This window comes from Eleginops maclovinus, chromosome 7 (genome assembly GCF_036324505.1).
Source record: "Eleginops maclovinus isolate JMC-PN-2008 ecotype Puerto Natales chromosome 7, JC_Emac_rtc_rv5, whole genome shotgun sequence".
In the NCBI taxonomy this organism is placed as follows: domain Eukaryota; kingdom Metazoa; phylum Chordata; class Actinopteri; order Perciformes; family Eleginopidae; genus Eleginops; species Eleginops maclovinus.
In genome coordinates, this window is record NC_086355.1 from 11,314,527 (window position 1) to 11,336,246 (window position 21,720).

General features: G+C 42.2%; 1 protein-coding gene across 1 annotated transcript; it reads left to right on the forward strand.

The window, feature by feature from the left end:
* On the forward strand, window positions 1-20,847 carry dop1b (DOP1 leucine zipper like protein B). The gene is given in 39 exon segments (XM_063887478.1): window positions 1-234; window positions 3,182-3,359; window positions 3,950-4,131; window positions 4,239-4,409; window positions 5,009-5,198; window positions 5,329-5,427; window positions 5,656-5,779; window positions 5,869-5,978; window positions 6,538-6,649; window positions 7,483-7,603; window positions 7,699-7,818; window positions 8,011-8,119; window positions 8,297-8,533; window positions 8,627-8,937; window positions 9,027-9,185; window positions 9,187-9,422; window positions 9,982-10,256; window positions 10,342-10,494; window positions 10,628-10,728; window positions 10,806-10,996; window positions 11,635-13,213; window positions 13,421-13,520; window positions 13,611-13,802; window positions 13,952-14,074; window positions 14,180-14,314; window positions 14,423-14,478; window positions 16,318-16,422; window positions 16,537-16,603; window positions 16,720-16,873; window positions 17,202-17,284; window positions 17,375-17,484; window positions 17,577-17,726; window positions 17,959-18,020; window positions 18,315-18,443; window positions 18,566-18,702; window positions 18,781-18,836; window positions 18,919-19,062; window positions 19,173-19,311; window positions 19,587-20,847. Coding segments are annotated over 38 exon segments (6,918 nt in total). The 5' UTR covers window positions 1-234; window positions 3,182-3,221; the 3' UTR covers window positions 19,845-20,847.
* The last annotated feature ends 873 nt before the right edge of the window (window positions 20,848-21,720 follow it).

Below are 21,720 nucleotides of genomic sequence, written 5' to 3' on the forward strand. Positions count from 1 at the left end.
TCTGAATCAGCTGAGTTGGTGGACCCGCCCCGTTGTGGCAATCGCCCCTGGTTCCCTGGTCTGGGGATGTATAGTGACATACTCATCATCAGGAAAATAACAGGCTCACTATCACTCTTATGAGAGACATCATAGCTTGAAGGATGCACCATGGTCACCGGGCTGTCGCTTCTTTAAGTCTGACTGCTTTGAAGAGTCGGTGCTCGGGCTCCTCTTGGGCTTGTTTCGCAGTTGGTGAGTCATTGATGCACCTGATAGCTAGCTAATGTTGTTTACGGCGATGCTTATACTGTATATGTTGTCTTGTTTACCACAATACCATATTAGTCCTTTGGACATTGTGAAATTGAAACCCTTACGTTTTAATGCGACGTTAACTTTGTGCTTTCATTGCTAGCTTGCTATTTTAGATTTAACCCTATTACAGTGTTGACGTAAATGTAGCTAGCCATAAGCTACAAAACATGTTTGAATTACTGTAACTATCTTACTTGTGACTTAGTCTTGGAAGCAGTGATATAAACATTCAGTCTGAGGTCGTGCAGTTACATAACACACTGTGCTGATGCTACAGTATATTCACATAGCTGCAGCAGACTTCTGTCATATGGCCACATTTTGTGTTGTTATGTTATTTCATCTGCCATCTCCTCTTATCCCATCGAAACCGCGTCACATTAAAGCACTTTGTGGTGGTGGTGTCAGTCAGGTGACACAGTCTCAATGCACTCTGCAGCTTGTTGAAATTTATGTTTTTATCGCACTTTTGCTGATGCATACGAAGAGGAAGTGAGAACATGCATTTAGTTATGCTTGGTCAACAGAGGTTGATTATCTCTCACCTATGAATAGGCTGTTTTTATAGATCCTCATTTGCTTCAAGCTTGAACATAAACAAGTTGTCTCTTTGCAGGAAGAATTTTAATCCATCTAAGGAGATACATCTGAACAGTGTAGGCAATAAGTAGAATAGCAGCACCCAATCTGAGGGTAGTTTGCTATGCAGGGAGACGTTTTTTTCTTCAACCACCTTCATTTTGACATCAAGTTTGTCATTGTGGAAAAAAGTCACAAGTACTTCATCTGGCTTTTATGAATTAGAAGGGTTTTCTCATCTCTTATTGTTCTGTTTTGGTCAGAAATAACAAACCACTTACACTCACACAACACATTGATACTTCTGAATTATATGTATTGTTAAGCTATAGTCCAAGATTCAGATATTCCCTGAACTGAACCTGCTGGTAGTAAATGAGAACCAAAAATATCAATTTGTTTGAGCCAGTCTTTGGTTTAAAAAAAACACGGCACCTAATGTGACATCGGTTGTCGAGACTACATTTTCTACAGCAGCGACCTCTCAAGAGACACAGAGATGGGCAACCCTTGTAATAGACGCCGTCAAGACACATTTTTTAACCATTAACTTATATTATCCTACTCAACTCAAAGAGAAAAAGACAATCTCAGTTGTTTATCATTTATTTGAGGTTTGGATGCATTTGTTTGACTATTGTAAATACCTATTTTCTTTGTTGAATGTGCGTGAACAGATATACATTTTACAAACAAGTCACCACAACTATAAAAACAAATTAACCAAAGATAATGCGTTAGAACTGTCTGTTTAAGACGTCAAGTGGTTTGATGGGTAAAAAAGGAAGGAAGCCGTGACACCATCTTTGTTTTATCTATCTCCAACACTCTCCATCACTTAGTTGCTTACTCTTAATTTCCATCTTTTTTCCCATCTGAGAAATCCCCCCACCTTTATCTGTGTCATTCCTGTGAGTCATGATCTGGTTTTGGCCTTTTTGAGTTTTTATTTTCATTGTTTATAATACTAAACATATTTATTTTCAACTAGTGGTTTAATCAATGAAATGTCAAAAACACAAATTAACAAAAACTAAAGTGATTGCTTATAATTGCTTATTGTTTTTGGTTGAGCAACAAATAACCCACTGTAAAACTGTGTTTTGGGAAGAGGCATTACACAAAAATTTGATCTTTGATGATATTTATTAGTTATCTGTCAAAAGGCCACCATGATTCAGAGTGTTTATTATAATAATAATAATAATAATAATAATGGTATTTATTTTAGCGCTTTTCCAAGTGCTAGACATGTAATACATTCAATAATGTGAACAATACCTAAAGGATACATTTGGGGTGAAGTTTCTGCATGTGTTGTTGGGTTTGTCACTCCACAAAGCTCCTCACAGCTCAGGGAGTCCAGATGTCTGTCCTCTAATCCTGCCATCTACTCCCCCACCCATTTCTCTGTTCAGCTTCATTCAAGCACCCATACCCACACCATCATCTTTGCCATTTGCTCGAAAGCAAGAAAGCTACTCTTTCTACATCATGCAGCATTTTAAGCTGTTTGTCCCTTGTGTTTTTACCTGTGCAGCCAAAACGAGATTGAAGTAAAACTAAACAAAAAAATGCCATGTGAAAATGGCCATAATAAGACTTTAACCCAGCTCTATATTTTCCCTCAGCTTTTTAGTGCCGTTTAGCTCATTTGTTGTGGCTTTACTGACTACAAATGTACTGCTCAGTGTCACTGCTCTAATAAACTGAAAAAGACGTGTGCTACCTGTCCATCACCAAACTGCAGCAGACAGGAAACGTTAGCATATGCTAGTTAATGAATTGGAACCGTTAGAAGAGCCATTGACTTTGACAGTTGACTTTGTGGCCAAACACACAACTTCCTATGAACGCTGATGTTGCTCTTTATCTGTAGGATGTGTTATATGACAACATTTCAATCAATATGATCATATGTCAATGTCACTGAGGTATGGCCCCAGCCCCATTCCTCTCTCTGTTTGTGCCACGTCCATAACTTGTTGTTCTCTTAAAGTGCATCCATGGCCACACAGTTTGTGTTAGCAAGACTCCTCCTTCCTCAGACTGTGGCACAGGTCAATCAGGCAAACACTGACCTTTCATGAATGAGGACATTTGTCTCCATAGCCTCAGGGCTTGTATATATCAGTGAACATAGTTAATTGGCTAATTGTATTTGCCAGAAACAAGCCTCAGAGGCAGAGGGATATCCAGGAGGATGCAGAGAGATACTATCGCTGAGCTGATCTTTCTTGTGACGCTTATAAACACACTCTCTCTCTCTTCTTAAGATCTCTTGTCTGTCTTGCCTGTTTTTTAGGAATATTGTGCTGAACATGCTGGGATCAGATTGATGTATCATGGATCCTGAGGAGTTAGAACTGCAGAATGACTACCGCTACCGTAGCTATGCGGCGGTTATTGAGAAGGCGCTGCGAAACTTTGAGTCCTCGAGTGAGTGGGCCGATCTCATCTCCTCCCTGGGGAAGCTCAATAAGGTAAGGTGACTGTATGAAGCAAAGAGTGGATGTGACCTTTTAAAAACTGTACATTCTAACGTTTTTAGCTAGATATCTCAGTATTAAGAACTTTGTCTATCGTGTAATCGGAATTCACATTAGCATTTCTAGTTTTCGGTTTTGGTGTTGTCATTTTGCAGGTGTCAACTTAACAGCTGCTGTGTGTTTCAGTTCTCTGTTTGATGAGGACATTTTTTTGTTTGTTATTGAAACTCTCTGGCTCTCTCTCTCTATAACACACCCTTATTGCTCCAGTCTTCTGGCTATTTATTTCGGGCCATAAACGTCTCACTTACTGTACTTTTCCCCTGCAGAGTTTACTTTGGAGTGTCTGTGTATGCTGAGGCAAAATATAGCATCCTAAACTACAGAGAAAATTTGACAGAAAGACTGACAATATGCACAAAAACAAATCCAACATGCCTGTGTAGGTTTATTTGTGATTTATTGGATGGCCAAATTTGAACTAATATGGGATGTTGTTGGTTAGACCCGATAATTGTTGCTTAAAAAATGAATGATGAGAAGGAAGTTGCCAACCCTCTTTTTTTCATGTCTTTTAATTTCAGGCCCTGCAAAGTAACCTTCGCTACTCCCTCCTTCCAAAAAGGCTGATCATAGGGAAGCGTCTCGCACAATGCCTGCACCCGGCTCTGCCGAGCGGAGTACACCTCAAGGCTCTGGAGACATATGAGGTCATTTTTAAAATCATTGGAACAAAATGGCTGGCCAAGGATCTGTTCATTTACAGGTGACTTCCAAGAAACAGGCATGAACCTTTTACTGCTTTGTGGAGAGAACTGGCCGGAGTCTGTGTACAGAATTTTATGATATTGAATTTGTGAGTTATGTTTTCAGCTCAGGATTGTTCCCGCTGTTGGGCCATGCAGCAATGGCAGTGAAGCCTATGCTGCTGACTCTGTACGAGCGCTACTATCTCCCGCTGCAGAGGGCTCTGCTGCCAAGTCTCCAGGCCTTCATAACAGGACTGCTGCCAGGCCTGGAGGAGGGACTGGAAGTTTACGACAGGTACGTCACTATATTCTAACCCTAACCCTAACTCAACATATCACATGAAGACACCAAAACCACAAATAAATGTATCCTGCTAACACGCGTCTCTCTATCCAAATCTGATATAAAATGTGTCATAAACAAATAGCCACACTGTTGCACTGAGAGAAATGTTCCTTCATTAAGAGGAACACAGGCACTGTAGTTTATTTTTAGTCAATCACACTTACACCATGCTGCTGCCGTACATACTTGATAACCAGGTGTGTATTTATCTGCAACTATTTCTTCTAAAGTGCACTTATTTACTCATTTAATGAAAGTATACATGAGTGACTCATTACAGAAGGAACAAAGGGGGTTTGGCCGGAAACCGCAGACAGGGTAGGGAAGTGAAAAATAATTAAAAGACAGAAACTGCAGGTTTTATATAATCTCTTGCCACTAGTACAGCAACAAATGTAAGATATGATATAGTTTAAAAAATCTTCTAAAAAAAGACATTTTTATGCAAATACTTATGGGTAATCTAACCATTTTAATTATTTGCTTACTCAAAAAATAGTTTATAAGTTAAATGTCTGCTCTCCATGTTGACCTCTCTCTCTGTCCAGGATTGATGCCTTGCTGCTCCGGCTGTCACTGCTGGTGGGTCAGCAGGTGTTCTACGGTGCGCTGTGGGGCAGCATGCTGGTCACTCCCATGGTGCGGCTGCCTGCCTCGGTCTTCATTGTCACACATTTTGACTCCAAGGCAACCCTGCATCAGCAAAAACACATGCTGGGCTACGACCACAGTATGGTGGTGAGTGTCTGTGTTACTGCACAAATGTAGTATGTGCATTATGTAATAGTTATCGGAAAATATGTTGTATTTCTGTCATGTTTCCGTTTAGTTCATCCGTCTGACCTTTTCACACTCTGTCTTTTTTCAGATGAAGTCGGTGTGTCTTTCTCTGCAGGACTCAAATGTCCTGGTACAGAGGAACATGCTGGAAATACTGCTCTACTTTTTCCCCTTTGCTACATGCCTGGTAGGTAGATAAAACACACTTCCAACACACTTCATGTTTTTTTGTACATCTTTACCCTATTTGCCATTGAACATTGGGCACATCCTGTCATTAGACTTCCATTATTTCCTATTAAATGTTTTTATTCATTTATTTGTTTTAGTTATATTGTTTTATTAACTCTGAACTACACCTTGAACCTACCTCTATTTCCTCCATAAATAAAACTTCCTTGCCTTGTTGGTTTAGGACACAGCAGAGTCCGGTATGGCCTTGAGTAATGAGGAGATGACTGAAGTGGTGTCTGCAGCCTCACTCACTCTACTCCGCAGAGACATGTCCCTAAACAGACGCCTCTATGCCTGGCTCTTAGGTGCTGATCATTGAAATGAACCTCAATAATGATTAAACCATCCAGTTTCCCTATTAACTCAGTATTTGCTGCTGTGTATGTTTTTTCAGGGACCGACAAAAAAGGAGGAATGGTGGCACCTCACCCCACCCTATCTGCTACCAAAGAGGAACATACAACTTTCTACTTCAACACCTACTCCAGAGATTTCCTTGTGAAGGTAACACATTTGTTTACTCACATACATGAACAATACATACTTAAAATAGTATAACCTGATTTTAAAATTCAACGATATGAGCTCATTCACTGAGAGTTAGTTCAGATGATTCCTACGCGAGGGTTAGATTGGTTTCATTAAAACTACACACTGAGGGGGGGAGGGCTTTATCTGATTCTGTCTAAATTGAAAAAAATAGATCTACAAGTACCTCAAAAACTCACACATTGAGACGTAGTAAAATTATATAATGTTTATTTATCAGTCGAGTATTTTCTTACATTTTATACATCTAAGATTAAACAGTTCATTTAAGAAACAATTGGCTAATTATTCAACTATGAAAACAATTGTTAATTTCAACCCCAGCAAAAAGAAAAATGTGCCTTATAAAAACCAAACTAAAAACGTGTTAACTATTCCTGTATCCTTATTCCTTAGTAATTGTACACTTTAGCTTGTAGAGTAAATGAGAGGAAGCATTATAGACTCGTCACAGGTGTCAATCTTTCACAGTGTTCCTATTTTTCTTATTCTTTATGTGTTTCTGTGACTTCAGGCCCTGATTAACATCCTCAAACAGAAGGATGTGGCGAGCAACCCGGAGAATGTTATTAGGCACCTCAAGCCCTTCCGCATCATCATCAGTCTGCTGGATAAACCGGAGATAGGTAAGCAGCTCTAAGAAGTACAATAAACAAATACGACTTACTTGATCCACCACTCTTTATTTATGTCTCAGCATGTTTCACTGTGCCACATTCACCACTATCTTCCTACTTTTTTCTCTTAAAATGTTCCCGAGAAAGGTCCTTTATGTTTTAAAACCACTGAATTGTTAGTACATTTGTGTGTCGTTATAAAACAAATAATCCCACTGTGCTCAAATTGAAATTGCATGCCATTAAGCATAGGTAAACGCCCCACCAATCCAAAAAAAAAGTCATAAGATTTCAGTGCCGTGTTATGACCTGGCTCAAAAAGGCCACAACAAAGGAGAGACACACCATGTCAATGGTAACAAAAGATATTTTTATTAAAGTAAGAAGTGCACAAATAAGTAAAAGATGAGGTGTGGACGTCAGTGGTATCAGTAGTGTAAGTGCAGGGTGAGGGTTGCATGGACGTATATGTGTGAGGGTGTTGAGATGTACAAAGTAGAACAACTAAAGTGACAGTATACCAAACCAAAACCTGGTGCCTGCGGGAAAGAGCAGAGAGGAGCAGAGCAGAGAGTTAGTGTGGCAGGGAGACTTTAAGTAGCGGTGCCCTGAGTTACTGCAATCAAAGTTAGACATCCCACAGCCACACCCTCTCCAGATAAACCCACAGGGGCATCACACGTGTGTACACAGAAATGAAAAAGAACATTTAGGAGAATTTAGAAAGATCGTCCCAAACGGAAGTCTAATACGCGTTGAGCACAAGAACAACTGTGTAACTGTTTTTCGAAAATGATGTATTATTTATTTTACGATGAATAACGCTCAATGTTTCAATGCAGGTCCAGTGGTCTTGAGCAGTGTGTTGTTGGAGGTGATGCGAGCTTTCTACAGCTACTGTCGGGAGATGGTGGGGGAGGAAACCATCACCAGCTCGGGGCTCTCAGGCAACCAGCTAGCCAGGTGAGAGCCATCGAGGAAAGGACAGATGCAATTTGGCTGACTGTTGAATGCTTGTTCATGAATATCACCCTTTTCCTTCCACTCTTCTTCAACAGTACGATAAAAGAGAATAAGAATGCATCAGAGATCATAAAGACGGTGAACATGCTCGTGAGCACCATGAACAGTGAATACCTGTGGGAGTACATGACCCGACGCTTCTGCACCTCTCTCGGGTACGGCAGAGACTCATTTATTTATTAACAGAATACACAGAAATGCGTCATTACTACAATGTCAGCAAATGGCTCAATTAAATCATTTGTTTTTGTGCAAATGAATATGCCAAGAACATAAAACAAAATGTTAACCCGCAAATATCAACAGACAAAGACCACAGTTTTTATTTCTCCATCTTTACCCAACAGTGACAAAGATGACCCACCAACGCCTCCTCAGCAAGAACGCAGTCATCCTGCGCCGTCTGTCACGGAAATGTCTACACTCATCATTTTCCTGCTTGACGTTCTCCCTCTTGTAAATAAACTTGCAAATTTGAAAGATATCAAGCTTTGCATATTCACTTACAGTTTGCTTTAAAAAAAATATTTAGTTAGTTTACCCAAGACTGACAAGTATATATATATATATATATATATAAATGTGTTTACTGTACACAAACAGTGTGTTTTATGTTGTGTTTTTCTCCCACAGGAACTCCATGCTGACATTCAGTCCCAGTTCCTCCCTGAGATGCTGGGCACCATACTGCGGACCCTGCACAGCCACATGGACTCTATCAGCCTGGAAGATGTCACACAGGGTCTTCGTGCCTGCTTCAAGGTCCTGAGTAAGATCCAGATGCCTGTTGCTTACATGGACAATGAGGCAGGGTCCCAGACAGAAGAGCTGGAGTTTCAGTCAACAGAGGAGGAAAGCAAAAAAAATCAAGTGAGGCATTTACAGTTGGCACCAATGTAGTCTCCTTTTCAATTTTATTTTTGATGTTTCACTGTGACCTTATATCGGTTGTACTCTATGTAGGATGTTGAGAAGGAGGGAGAGGAAGATGGAAGAGTTGGCCAGGTTAATGGTCACCATGTAGAGGAAGAGCTGAAGAGGGATGGAGGAGATGAGGCAGAGCCTGCCAACGGTATTTACTCAACACTCAGGTCTGAAGACAGTGGATTGGGAATCAGCGCCTCACCATCAGAGCAGCATCTCCAACGAGTCATCAGGATGGGGGAGGAGGGAAATGGAGTTTGCAAAGAAGCCGAGGGAGTGTGGAGAAGGGGAGGCAGCGTCGACACCATGAGTCAGTGTCTTCAGGACATACTGGCCTTCATAACCTCAAGGTAAACTACTGAGAAGTTGAATGAGCTCTAGCCAACATTAAACTCTTCTATTTAGTGTGATTTCTAAATAATTTCACTCACTGTTTCAGATACCTGCTGGTGCAGGTGGAGGATGTCCGGGCCCCGGAGGAAGAAGCCCAGCCCGACCTTACTGCTGTTTCTGTGGATCAGAAGACATTGTTGCAGGCCAAAGGGGGGCGGGAAATTAAAGACAAACTGAGTGAACTGTTCAATCCACAGAAGTTTAAACCACGCCCTGCATCTGAAGGCCAGCTCCCAGCAGCCCCTACAGAGAAGAAGAAGGAGCGTGGGCATCTGGACTGGGCAGGCCGGCTTCATGCCCCGGAGCAGGGCGGAGATCTCTGAAGCCGGTCGACAGGCTTTCACCGCCACCTGCCACCTGCTGCTGGAGTGCACCACCTTCCCCGTGTACCTGAGCGAAAAGGAGACTCTGGATCTCCACACTCACATGTTTGGCAACACAGGTCAGCACAAAGAACTTATTTATCCAGCTTATTTAATACTGTTGTCAGCTACATACTTTAAAGATGGGATCGGCAATCCTTAAGAGAAAGATATTTCATATTTCAGCAACCAAAGAAATATAAACAGCTCCCGTCAGTGCTCCTTGAGAACCTCAGCCTGTGCCAGATTTAACTCCCTCCCATTGCCTATGGCCTATCCCTTGCCAAAAACACGATATGTGGCTTGTAAGGCTGTACCGAAAAGTATGAAGCTTCATTAGTAACGTTGACATTTCAATCAATTATCTCTCTGTCTCTGTCAAAAGCAGTGTGGCTTACAGTCAACATTTATGTAACTGTCTTAGTCTAGAAGTCAAAATGTATTGATCAAAGATATTATCATTTCCATCATAACGTTTGAGGTTTTATTCAAAAAATGTAATGTAAATGTTATCCACCCCCACACAGAATTTAGGAGTTAATCGCCTAGTTTGACAGAAAGTGGCGTTAGAATCACAGACCTTCATTCCTTCCTACCTTTAACCCCCAGAAGTGATAAGGGCGATTTTGTTTTCTGTAGGTGAAATGGATGTGGACAGCCTGCCCGTGTGGTTGAGGTCCTTGATGATACTGTGCTGCCTGTCCAGAGACTACAACATCCAGCACACTGCAGTGTCCTCCCTGTTGGAGCTCATCAACCACTCCCAGTCCTTAGCGCTCGTCATCCAGGACAAGCACAAACGCTACCAAAGATCTGAGTCCAACCCTCTGAGTGGGCAGCTGCAAATGGTCACCGTGCCCCCCATCTACCCTGCTATGCTTCGTGTCGTAGAGGAAGGCACAGATTTCTACCAGGTTAGATTATAAAAGGTAAAATAAATGTGTTACTCAAAGTAAAATGTAGTATTTAACCATCTTTTATTTTTCTGCTGTGCCTCAGAGGGTGTCCCAGGTACTGTGGAACCAGCTGGACACAGAGAGGAGAGAGCAGCACATTTCCTGTGTGGAGCTCTTTTACAGGCTGCACTGTTTGGCTCCGTCAGCATCCATCTGTGAAGACATCATCTGCCAGGCGCTGCTGCACAAAGACAAGGTGTGTAAGCCTTCAAGCACGCTGAACGCAATTTATTCACAAAATGTAATGCTGTGCCCTGGATACATAAAGAGAGGTACTACTAAAGTTGAACAACGTTGCAAAAAGTTATCTTTGTGTTGCTCTGCCTCAGTCTGTTAGGCTGGAAGCACTACACCGCTTCACAGTTCTGTGGCACCTGACCCGAGAGATCCAGACCAACAGGATCACGTCTATTAATCGCTCATTTGACCGGTTAGTACATTACACACACAGACAAACATTATTTTGTAACTAAATGTAACTGTTCTTAAACATGTGCTCTCTCTCAGGTCTCTGTGTGTTGTGGTGGACAGTCTGAGCTGTACAGACGGATCAATCAGTGCAGCAGCTCAGTGCTGGCTGGTCAGGGCTCTGTCCCTCAATGATGTCATCCGGATCCTGGAGCCCATTCTGTTGATGCTGCTCCACCCCTCCACGCAGTGCTGCTCCATTCAGAGCATCAAACAGAATCTTAATGCTGGTAAGCGCATTTGTCAGCATGTGTTGCAAATGCTGTGGAAAGGAATACAATGTTGAGATTCACCTATTTCAATTTCTTAGGCTCTTTCTATTTCCGATATTTTAGAAGTCTGACCTTTGGGTTCGACAATAAAGGGTTTTTCTTTCTTTCTAAGAACTATAATTCAGATCTACATGTACAATTTTGTAAATTCTCTCCAAAACTGTATCAAGTTGCTGTACCTTCTCTCAAACTAATCTCAAAGATCTTTCAAATGTGCATTTGAAAGATCTTTGAGATTTGTTTGATATGCGTAAACCGCTGCCTGGCAGTGTAGTCCTCTCTATCTCCCCCTTTCAACTTTATGATCTCAAATAAAGGCCCTCTATGGCATCAAAAATACCTTTTAAAAAATCTAATTAAATGGCCATGGCTTATTCGTACTTGCAGGTGTTACAAATTAGATCTTCCACTCCAACGACATGTTGTGTGTGTCGATGAATTGTGTGCCGCAGCTGCATTAAACTGTGTTAGTTTAAATATAATCTCATATATGACACTGATTGGCTGATCATTGGTCATGGTTGGTGCATAATATTTCAATTGTATAAATATCTTTTGGTTTGGCTGTAATTTTGTTTAATTTCTATTTCTTGAAGGTAATGTAAAAGCTCTTAACAACAGAAGTCGAAGCTCCACCAAAACATCTGGGACATCTGCAGATTCCATGGCAACAGAGGTCACCACCTTAAATCTCATGAACATTGTGGACCGGGAAGCCCTGTGGGCAGAGTTGGGAAGTGGCCCGGAGCTGGCCAAAGAACCAGACACTTTAGAGTTATCTAGGAGTGAGAGTGAAGAGACAGAAGAGGAGGGTAGAGAGGAGGAGGAGGAGGAGGAGGAAGACGAGAGCGAACACACTGAGTCCGCTGACACTAGTGGTGCCCAGCTGTCCACAGAGAACTCCAGCTCCGGCTCTGTCCCGTACCCCAGCACTGAGGAAGCAGGTGTGGTCAACGGCCTGCGGAGGTTAGAGTCCGGGCACACACAGGCATCAGATTCACTGTCAAGCGAGGATGAGGAGGACTTAGAGCTGGAGGCAATAGCCAGGTCTCGCCTGTTGAAACAGGAGCGTGAGAAGAGAGAGGCCATCGACTCTCTGTTCCGCCATGTGCTTCTGTATCCTGTGGCGGGCGGCTGGCGCCATCTTCTCCAAGGCTTGGCCCTGCTGGACAGCCTGCTGAGGAGCAGTGCTGAGTGTCCTCTAGTGGACGCGCTCTCCTACACTTCTCTGGACACAAGCTCTGCTGCACATTTAAACCTGGTCTCCAACCTCCTGCAGCGCCACCAGCAGGCTCAGGGCGGTCAGGGCTTCTACGGTAGCCTCCTCTCTCCCTCTGCCTCCCCCTCTGTGCCCCCATCCCAGCTCATTGAACTGCTGGTGTCCTTATGCCTGAGGTTCCTGCGCTCACAATACCCATCCTATCTGAGCCTGGCTCCCCTTGACATGCAGGGGAACAGGGAGGTTCAGGTGAAGAGTGTGGGGGTGCTGACCCGGATTGTGAACCAGCTTGGCTGCATTGCACGGGGACAAGAGGGCAATGGGGCCAGTATGGAGACCATCCATAGACTCCTGTCAGAGTGTAAAGTGCAGCAATATGCTCTGCTTACACTTTCTGCATCCATGTATGCCGGTCAGAGGGGAACGGACAAGGGACCGCCCAAGAGTATGGAGCTGCTGGAGGAGCAGGGCGGCCTGTCGGAGGAGAGTCTCGTCAATCTGGGAGCAGGAGGTGGACAGGAACAGTACCCCTTGCAAATGGAGTTACTGAAACTCCTCCAGGCTCTCATAGTACTGGAGTACCATGTGTGGCCGAGTGGGGCTGCCTCAGCGTCTGGCCAGCCCTCGGAGCCTCGGGAATCCCCTACTGCCACCACCCCGCTCGCTCGTGAATGGCAAACTGCAGTTCTTTTCCAGCAGTCCATCAAGGCAGCCCAGTACGTCCAGAGCCATCCCATTACAGCCCAGGGAATGTTTGTTTCTGCTGCAACCAGGGCTCTGCAGCCACAGTACGGCTACTCCATGCACCCCCACTGGGTGTCACTGCTGTGCTCCTCACTGCCATACCTGGGTCGATCATTAGGCATCATTGTGGCTCCACTCATCAGTCAGATCTGCAGGAACTTGGATGAGCTGGTCAAGCTTTACGAGCATGACGGAGGAAAGACAAATCCGAGGTAGAGCACCACTGAGTCTCTCACTGAGTACCATAGTTATTTACACTGTAACAATTCGTCCTTTTTCTAGTCTTAAGAGGGGCCAGTCAGTTCTTTCGACTGAAATTTGAAATAAGACAGCAAAGAAACCATGACTTAAAAAAAGTTTCTAAATTAATTCACACATTTTATTTTAATTTGATGATGTTTTTTCTTTCTTTTCATCAGCCTGAGTGGTAGGAGGGAAAATATTTCTCCTGACTACCCTCTCACTCTGCTAGAAGGCCTGACCACCATTACACACTATTGTCTACTGGACAACAAGAGGGTGAGGAATGAAACACACACACACACTGATATTTGTCTCTTACATGAATACGAATTTAAATACCCATTTTCCTTTCTCTTACTCTGTCAGTCTTTTGTGTCCTGCGATCCTGTGGATGTTCGTAATGCACGCAACGCCGTCATCGAGGCACTACCACACATGCTGAGTAGCATGGCGCTGTTGTGGGGAGTTGTCATGAGGGAAGAGCTTCAGACACGTGGCTCGGACACCGCCCAGAGCAGCAGACACACTTCAACCTCTGTCTACTTTAAAAGCACCAAGGTGTGTGCCACATTCACATTGTATACCTTTCTAAGTGTATGTAATCACAGATCTGTGTCATTCACGTTTTGTCCACCCTGCACATACACATCTTCCTGTGTTAAACCATGTGCATTTGTTATTCTATTCATTGTGTGATCGTTGTTTAGATCTTACGGCAGCGGATACTGGAGTTCCTGGTTCCGCTAACTGGCCCTTATGGGATTCAGCTCATGGCTTCACTGGGAGCAGTGTGGAGCAGCAGGAGGAGTAAAAGGAGACATCAAAACAAAGTAAGAATTGCAGATTTACCAGAAACATAGAAAGGACAGACTCATCTATCTCACTAAAAACCTTTATTGCATACGTTGGCATCATTACTCTCCTGTCCGCTTTAGGTGTTACCTGTGGCCAGTGAGTCTCGTCTAACCATTGTGGCTCTGGTCAAATCACTGCACACCCTGCACACAGATACCATCCTACAATTGGTCAAGGAGGTGGTGAAAAAACCCCATCAGATCAAAGGGGACCAGGTATACAAAAATACATAAATGCACAGCTGCTCAAAGCATGTATTCTGGAAGTTTCAGAGGAACATTTTCCCTGACTTCTGAATCAGTTTTTACTGTTTTCTCCATCAGAAGTCAACACTGGTAGATATACCGATGCTGCAGTTCAGCTACACCTATATCCAGAGGTAAGTAGGACATACAATGCATACAAAGTTTCCACCTCGGGGTCTAACACAAATGTAACGCAAACGTATAATTACAAATGTTGAATTACTATTGTTAACTATCACACAATGTCCTTGAAAACCTTGAGTGAAATGGTCTTGTCCGTAGCTGCACCAAGACACTTAAATATTCTCCATGAAATATAGAAACAGCAGTATCTGTTGAATCCTTTTAAAATCTTTGGCCTACCCCTGCAATTATTTTAGTCATTGTCATGGCCTGGCTCTTGGCCATAACACAAAACTGTGAAAAGGACACAATGTAAAGAAAGGTGTTTATTTATAATCATGAAAAAGATCTAACTTTGATATAACACCATATAGGACTTGTCCGATACTGCATTGCACTCCAGCTTTTACGGAAACTATCAAGAATTAAATCAAACTTAAACAAATGAAGATTATGGTATTTAGATGACATTTCTAACAAAAGCGAATGGAAACAAAGTCTATCATATCAGAACTCATTGACTATGTCATTTTTAGAATTACATTTCTTATAACTCCATTAAGGAGTAGAACCGCTGCTCCTTCGCGTTGAAAGGAGCCAGTTGAGGTGGTTCGGGCACCTAGTGAGGATGCCACCTGGGCGCCTCCCTAGGGAGGTGTTCCAGGCACGTCCAGCTGGGAAGAGACCGAGGGGTAGACCTAGGACCAGGTGGAGGGATTATATCTCTTCGCTGGCCTGGGAGCGCCTTGGAATCCCCCAGTCAGAGCTGGTTGATGTGGCCAGGGAAAGAGAAGTTTGGGGCTCTCTGCTGGAGCTGTTACCTCCGCAACCTGACGGAAAAGTGGGAGAAGATGGATGGATGGATAACTCCATTAAGATGGGATAACTTTATTCTTTAATGTTTTTTAACAAAACATGCTGATCAAACATTTAAGCTATATCTATAATCTCAGTTACCTCTTAGCATTTAAAGGTCATAAACAGTTCACCAACTCAGCTAGATAGGTCACTTCCTGCCCACCTCATCTTCCTCCTTGTCTCCAGATCCTAATCCGCTGTAACCATCCTCAAGGTGTCAAAAACCACAAGGCCTGGTTTCTTATCTTTAGAGTGAATAGTTTAACGTGTATCCTGTCTGCTTAGTTTGTCTCGTAAGCGTATTCTGAGGAACACTTCCCCAATACAGACTAATGCAAATCATATACTATTAACAATGGTAGATGTCATGGCGACAGGATTTAGTATACAATGGTGGGTATCTTTAGTGGCAGGATTTTAGGTAAGGTATGCCACGGCCACATCAAACGCAGATCTGTCTTTAATCAACTAAACAAACCAAACAAGCTACCAAAATGAGGTGTGTTAGTCAGTGTTATCTGTAGTGTAGGTGTGGGTGGTGTAGTACAAAGTGTTGTATGCCGATCCAAGACTAATAACAAACAAAAACATGAACGGTAGCTGCTCTCTCAAAAGACTTCAGCCAGTCAGAGAGACCGGGCGAGACACTGGTTCGGGCCTTTCAATCTTCAGGTGCGCCGCGATCAGGTGCCCTCAATCAGCGCTGACAAACAAAGGGAAGATAATCAAAAAGGACACACCCACACACACACAGAACAGGGAAGAGTAAGGCAGTGGGCGTCACAGTCATGATTTTCATCTAACATTGATATGCATGAGTGTATACAGTGTATTGTATGTATTATATGTAGCTACTTTTGTCTTGTGATAACCTTTTTTGCCAAATTATTTTTGTTGTATAGCACTTTAGCACAACGCTGGTACACTTTGAAAGCACTCTCTTTAAAAAATGTACCTTGACATACTATAATAATCTCTCGTTCTGTATGTAGCATTTCAGCTCAGACTCTGCAGGAAAACGTGGTTCCTCTCCTTAGTTTGTTACGAGAATCCGTACAGCTCAACCTGGCCCCGCCCGGGCACTTCTTGTTGCTGGGGTCAGTTTTCAACAGTTTTGTTAAATATTCAAAGTTGATGACATCACAACGATTTCCTTTGATAACATTTGTTGCTTTGCTTTGGGAATTTGTTTTGGGGTTTCTGTTTTGCAGAATACTCAATGACTTTGTCAATAGACTCCCCAACCTGGATAATAAGAAGTACACCAGAGACCTGCAGGTATGAGTCAGCTGTATAGAATGTAATGTAATGTTGTAACGCTGTAGCTTTGATACAGATAGAAAGAAGTGCATGTGAGATAATGTAGTGATATTAAAGGAGCCGTTCTTGTGCAGGAGGTAACTCAGCGGATCCTTGAGGCAGTAGGGGGGATCGCAGGCTCCTCTCTGGAGCAGACCAGTTGGCTGAGCCGCAGCCTGGAGGTCAAAGTACAGCCACAGGTGTGCCCTGATGTAGAGGAGCATGACGATGTGGATGGGGACCATTATGGTAAATTGACATTCTTCTAGCAAATGCATTGAAGACCTGATTTAAAAAAAAGGAGACATGCTGAAATCACTGAGAGAGAAATTCAAGAGCTGGAAAAGTCAAGTCAACACTTAAGCTTAGAATTCCATGGATGGACACGAGTTTTTCACTTAACTTTTAAGATGTTACCTAAGGGAAGAGACGAGCTGCCGGGGCTACTACTAACAATTATTTTCATTATTGATTACATAGACAACTACAAATATTTATTAGTCAATGAATTGTTTTGCTCTATAACATTTCAGAAAAAAGGGGGAAACAATGTCTTACTTTCTTATCTCCTTGTCAGAGTCCATGGCTCAAGCGAGCACTATGGTCTCCTCCTCGGCTCCTTCGGCCTACAGCGTGCAGGCTCTTGTTCTCCTGGCTGAGGTTAGGCTTCTTAAGTTTTATTTATGATGAAAAATAAATGGGTGAGGCTTTGTGTGTTTGTATTGTTCAACACTTTCTCTTGCTGCATAGGTCTTGGCACCACTTCTGGACATGATATACCGCAGTGATGAGAAGGAGAAGGCTGTTCCTCTCATTACTCGACTCATGTACTATGTTTTCCCCTACCTGAAGAACCACAGGTAACCAGTGTGCAGGGCTATCTTCATGCTAACAGCTTTGGTCTGTGTGGTCTCTGGTTTAGACAGCCACTTACATTACTTTTCTCCTCCAGTGCCTACAACATGCCCAGCTTCGAAGCAGGAGCTCAGCTGCTGAGCAGTCTGAGTGGGTATGCCTATACCAAAAGGGCCTGGAAAAAGGAGGTCTTTGAGCTCTTCATGGACCCCCTCTTTTTTACCATGGATGCCTCCTGTGCTCCCAGGTTAGTATGTTTATTTACCAGCTGCCCTCTTGTAGTTTACTAGTTGGTTGTTTTGAATTCTTAAGTGGATTTTTTTAGTGATGTTTTTGAATGCTAAATGACTAATTTAAGTTGAAGTCAATTTAAAACAACATAATTTGTCAGTAATATTTATTTAATTGTATTACATGAATCAATTGGGGATTACCAATGTCTAATGTCCTCTTCTTGACTCCCTTGATTTTTTATAAAGTTGGAAATCCATTACTGACCACCTGCTGACTCATGAAAAGACCATGTTTAAAGACCTGATGAGTGAGTACAGCCTGTGGGGAATGTGTGTGTAAAGATAAAGGGCTAATTTGTGACATGGAAGGTTAATTTGTACACCTAGATCATAAAATAGGGATAATGGAGAAGCATTGCTGCAGAGATGTCAGGGAACAGATGTATAGGCATGGAGAGATTTAATGGAGAAAGTTAAAAATATCAGTTCATAAAAAAGAGGAAAGAGTTAACCTTTCAAAAGTTTCTGGAAGTGGTCTTTCATTCCAATCAACGAATCAGACGTTTTGATGATTTACTGACCTGTATTTATTTGTGTCATAGGCATGCAGAGTGGCTCCCTGAAACTGTTTACTAATGTAGACCAAAAACCCATGCTGCTGAAGCGCCAGGCATTTGCCATGTGCAGTGGAGAACTGGACCAGTACCATCTGTATCTGCCCCTCATTCAAGGTGTGTTACTGGATATTTGTCTTGATTATTTACGTAATTAAGTAAAATGTACAAGTAGAAACACACATCGGTAGTGGATGCTTTCTTTTACACTTGTAATACTTCCCTCCCCTTCTTTTCAGAGCGTCTCACTGAAGCTTTGCGTATGAACCCTAGCCCAAATGTTACCGCCCAGATGTTCCTGATGTTTCGTGTTCTCCTGTTGCGGATTTCATCCCAGCACCTTACATCTCTTTGGCCAATCATGGTCACAGAACTGGTATGATCCAGCCTTCTAACCGCCTGGCTTTAAACACCAATACTGTAAATGTGTTTATTTTATTTATTGTTCTTTCAGATTCGTGTATTTGTACGTTTGGAGAAAGCTCTGCAGTTAGAGAAAGACGTCTCAAAGTGAGTTGAATATTGTATTCACATTTTATTGTTGCTCTTTTTAACTCTCATACTCACAATACTTTTCCTGTGTTCCACCCAGGCAGGGTAAAGTAGTACGGGTAGCAGTTGAAAAGAATGGACCTGTACATTTCTCCCAGGCAGAGTTGGACATGTACTTGTCATCCTGCAAGTTTCTGGACACTTCCTTGGCTTATCCACCAGAGAGAATGCCTCTCTTTCAAATGTAAGAGCCCAATTCAGGACAAAAGGATCTTGCTACGTGGACTTCATACATGATTTGTTTTTACTGCGTTTTATTTTCTGTCTTACCTTTCCTGTCTGTTCCCTGGACAGGTATCGCTGGGCATTTGTCCCTGAAGTCGATGTGAACCGCTACCGTGGCCCGGAGATGGCGCTGATAGAAGGGGAGCAGGAATGCACTCCAAGTCCTCATGTTGTCAGAGTACTGGAAGGGATAGAGCAGCGATATGGGGTAAGATCATTTTTGGGTTAAAACAGCCAAATTTAAGAAGCACCAAGGTGTGTACAACATTATGTGTGTAATTACAGATATGTGTTAATAAAGCTGTTTGTGTTGAACCTGCAGTTACACATTCTCCTGTTTAGCCATGTGTTATCAAGTGGTCCTACTGCTATTGTACAGGCATCTGACCTTGAGGTGGCACAATGAAATAGATGAATATCCCATACAAAGTCCCATTTATTCAGGTTTTATGATATGACCACATCACATTCTTGTTATTTCAGACACTGAATGGGCTGAGTGAGGAATCGTCCACAGAGCATTTGGAGTTCCCTCTGCTCACTCAGCGCTCCCTGTCCTCCATCACCCAGCTGGTGCCTTTCCTCCAAACCCTTTGCTGTTCCTTCCAGGGCTCTTCCCGCTACAGCCCCACTATGACACACTTCCCAGCAGCTGACTACCCACCATCTAATGCAGAGGCAGTCCTAAAAAGGCTGGAGTACATCATTGAAGAAGAGTTCCTGGACTCCATGGAGAGTTAAGAGCTCCAGCATGAAGCTTTCATAGACTAATTCCTTTTCTTAAGCTCTTTAGCCTGCAGCCATACAAGGGAACATACTAAAACTGGCACAGTCTGTGATAATGTTGTAGTGCGAACTACAAAAAAAGGAAATATTTTGGAATTCTGTTTTTAAATGTTGTATCTTTTCTGATCTCCTCGTAAATAGGTGTACCTCTGAGGTGCTCAAACGTTGAATCTGTATTGGACATGTCACAGTGATTTATTTGGGCTTTTGGTTATCTAAAATGTGGTAAAAGTATTCATTACAAATTAAAAGGACCAGTATCATCCTAATTGCTAAATATTCACACATTAATATTGTGTCAGTGTCTACTCTTTGTTTTATATGGTTTTAGATGTGTAATGTAAAAATAGTCTTAATGTAAACCAACTTCAAAGAAGAACCCATTGTTATTATAATGCATGCACATAACTGTATTTCCAGTCAATATTTTTAGTTGATGCCAACAAGCAGATTCACTGTGTAGAACCTCGTTAAGCATTGTAATGTGTTCTGTGTAATTTTGCACAACCTCTGGTTAAACACCTGTTCCGGTGCGTGCTTACTTACTGTCTATCTGACTCTGAGAATGTAATGTACTATTTAACAGTGTATGGCTGCGGTTTTAGAGGTACTTTCTATTTGATCTTTATTGGGTATGTCACTGTTAGACCTTACAAACCTTTGGCGAGACTCATGTTGAGTGTTATGAGTAAGTTACTGAATGTGAATTGTGTACACCTTGAAAACCCTTTGAATTATAATTGGGTGTACCATGCTAAAATACATGCTTGCCATTTTTTGGAGTTCAAGGGAAATCAGCATTTCTTTGTAGATGTTCATGGATAGTTATACAACTGCCTGTTGTGTTTTATTTCCGCAATGATGAATGCTACTGTAATTTATTTTGGATGTTTAAAGGACCGTCTCAAGTTTTGAATTAACAGAAAGAAGATTCAATACATTAAATATTACGTTTAAATACTGTGTTTTCACTTTACACGGATAGTTTCTTGATTTTCTGCATCTGTGTTGGAGAAAGATTGTTGACATTCAAAACTGAATTCATCTTTTGTTCTCTGATTCCCTCTGCCCACATGTTGTAGAGTTCATGGCCAAGATGCTGAATACTGACCCCTTCTGCCTTACATTTAGTAACCATTTACCGACAAGTATAAAATTGTGTTTAATGTACATCATCACACAATATTTAATGTCAAGTCACTGCACACAGTCATCAGCGCAGCTTATGGCTATGTCTTAATGAAGACAGGCGGAAACAACGTCCTTGAAATCCCAGTGGAGGAGCTTTAGGACACGGCTGCAGAAATATGGACACCAAGTTGCTTTATTTAGCTGTCATGACCCAGATATGATTACTTAATGTGCAACTGTAACAAAGAAAAAATATATGAATAAATAATGAACACTAAACAGAGCATAACAAACCTTTTTTTAACCAACAATCTGTCTAGTTAAGAAATATCAATGAAATATAGCATATTCTGCACAAAATCCATCCAGTGCCAACACCATTCCCTTCAATCACTTGCTGGAAAGTAAGGCCTACTAGTATTGAAATAAATAAGTGCAAATGTGTTCCTAGTTGATGGTGTTGGCTTTTGAAATATATATTATGTATAATAAGGTACAGAAATGATGAACATTCCAGATAATAACCAAATCAATGTTCATCACTTGACTGTTATGACCTGGAAGCTCTCGTAAGTATTGCGATGATGACCCTCCTCAACACGTTGTGAGTAGTGACAGTTTAGCCTTTAAAGTGTAATTTGTAGTTGTAGTGCTTTATTTGGGAAAATGTCGAACCAGACGTGATTATATTACATGTAAT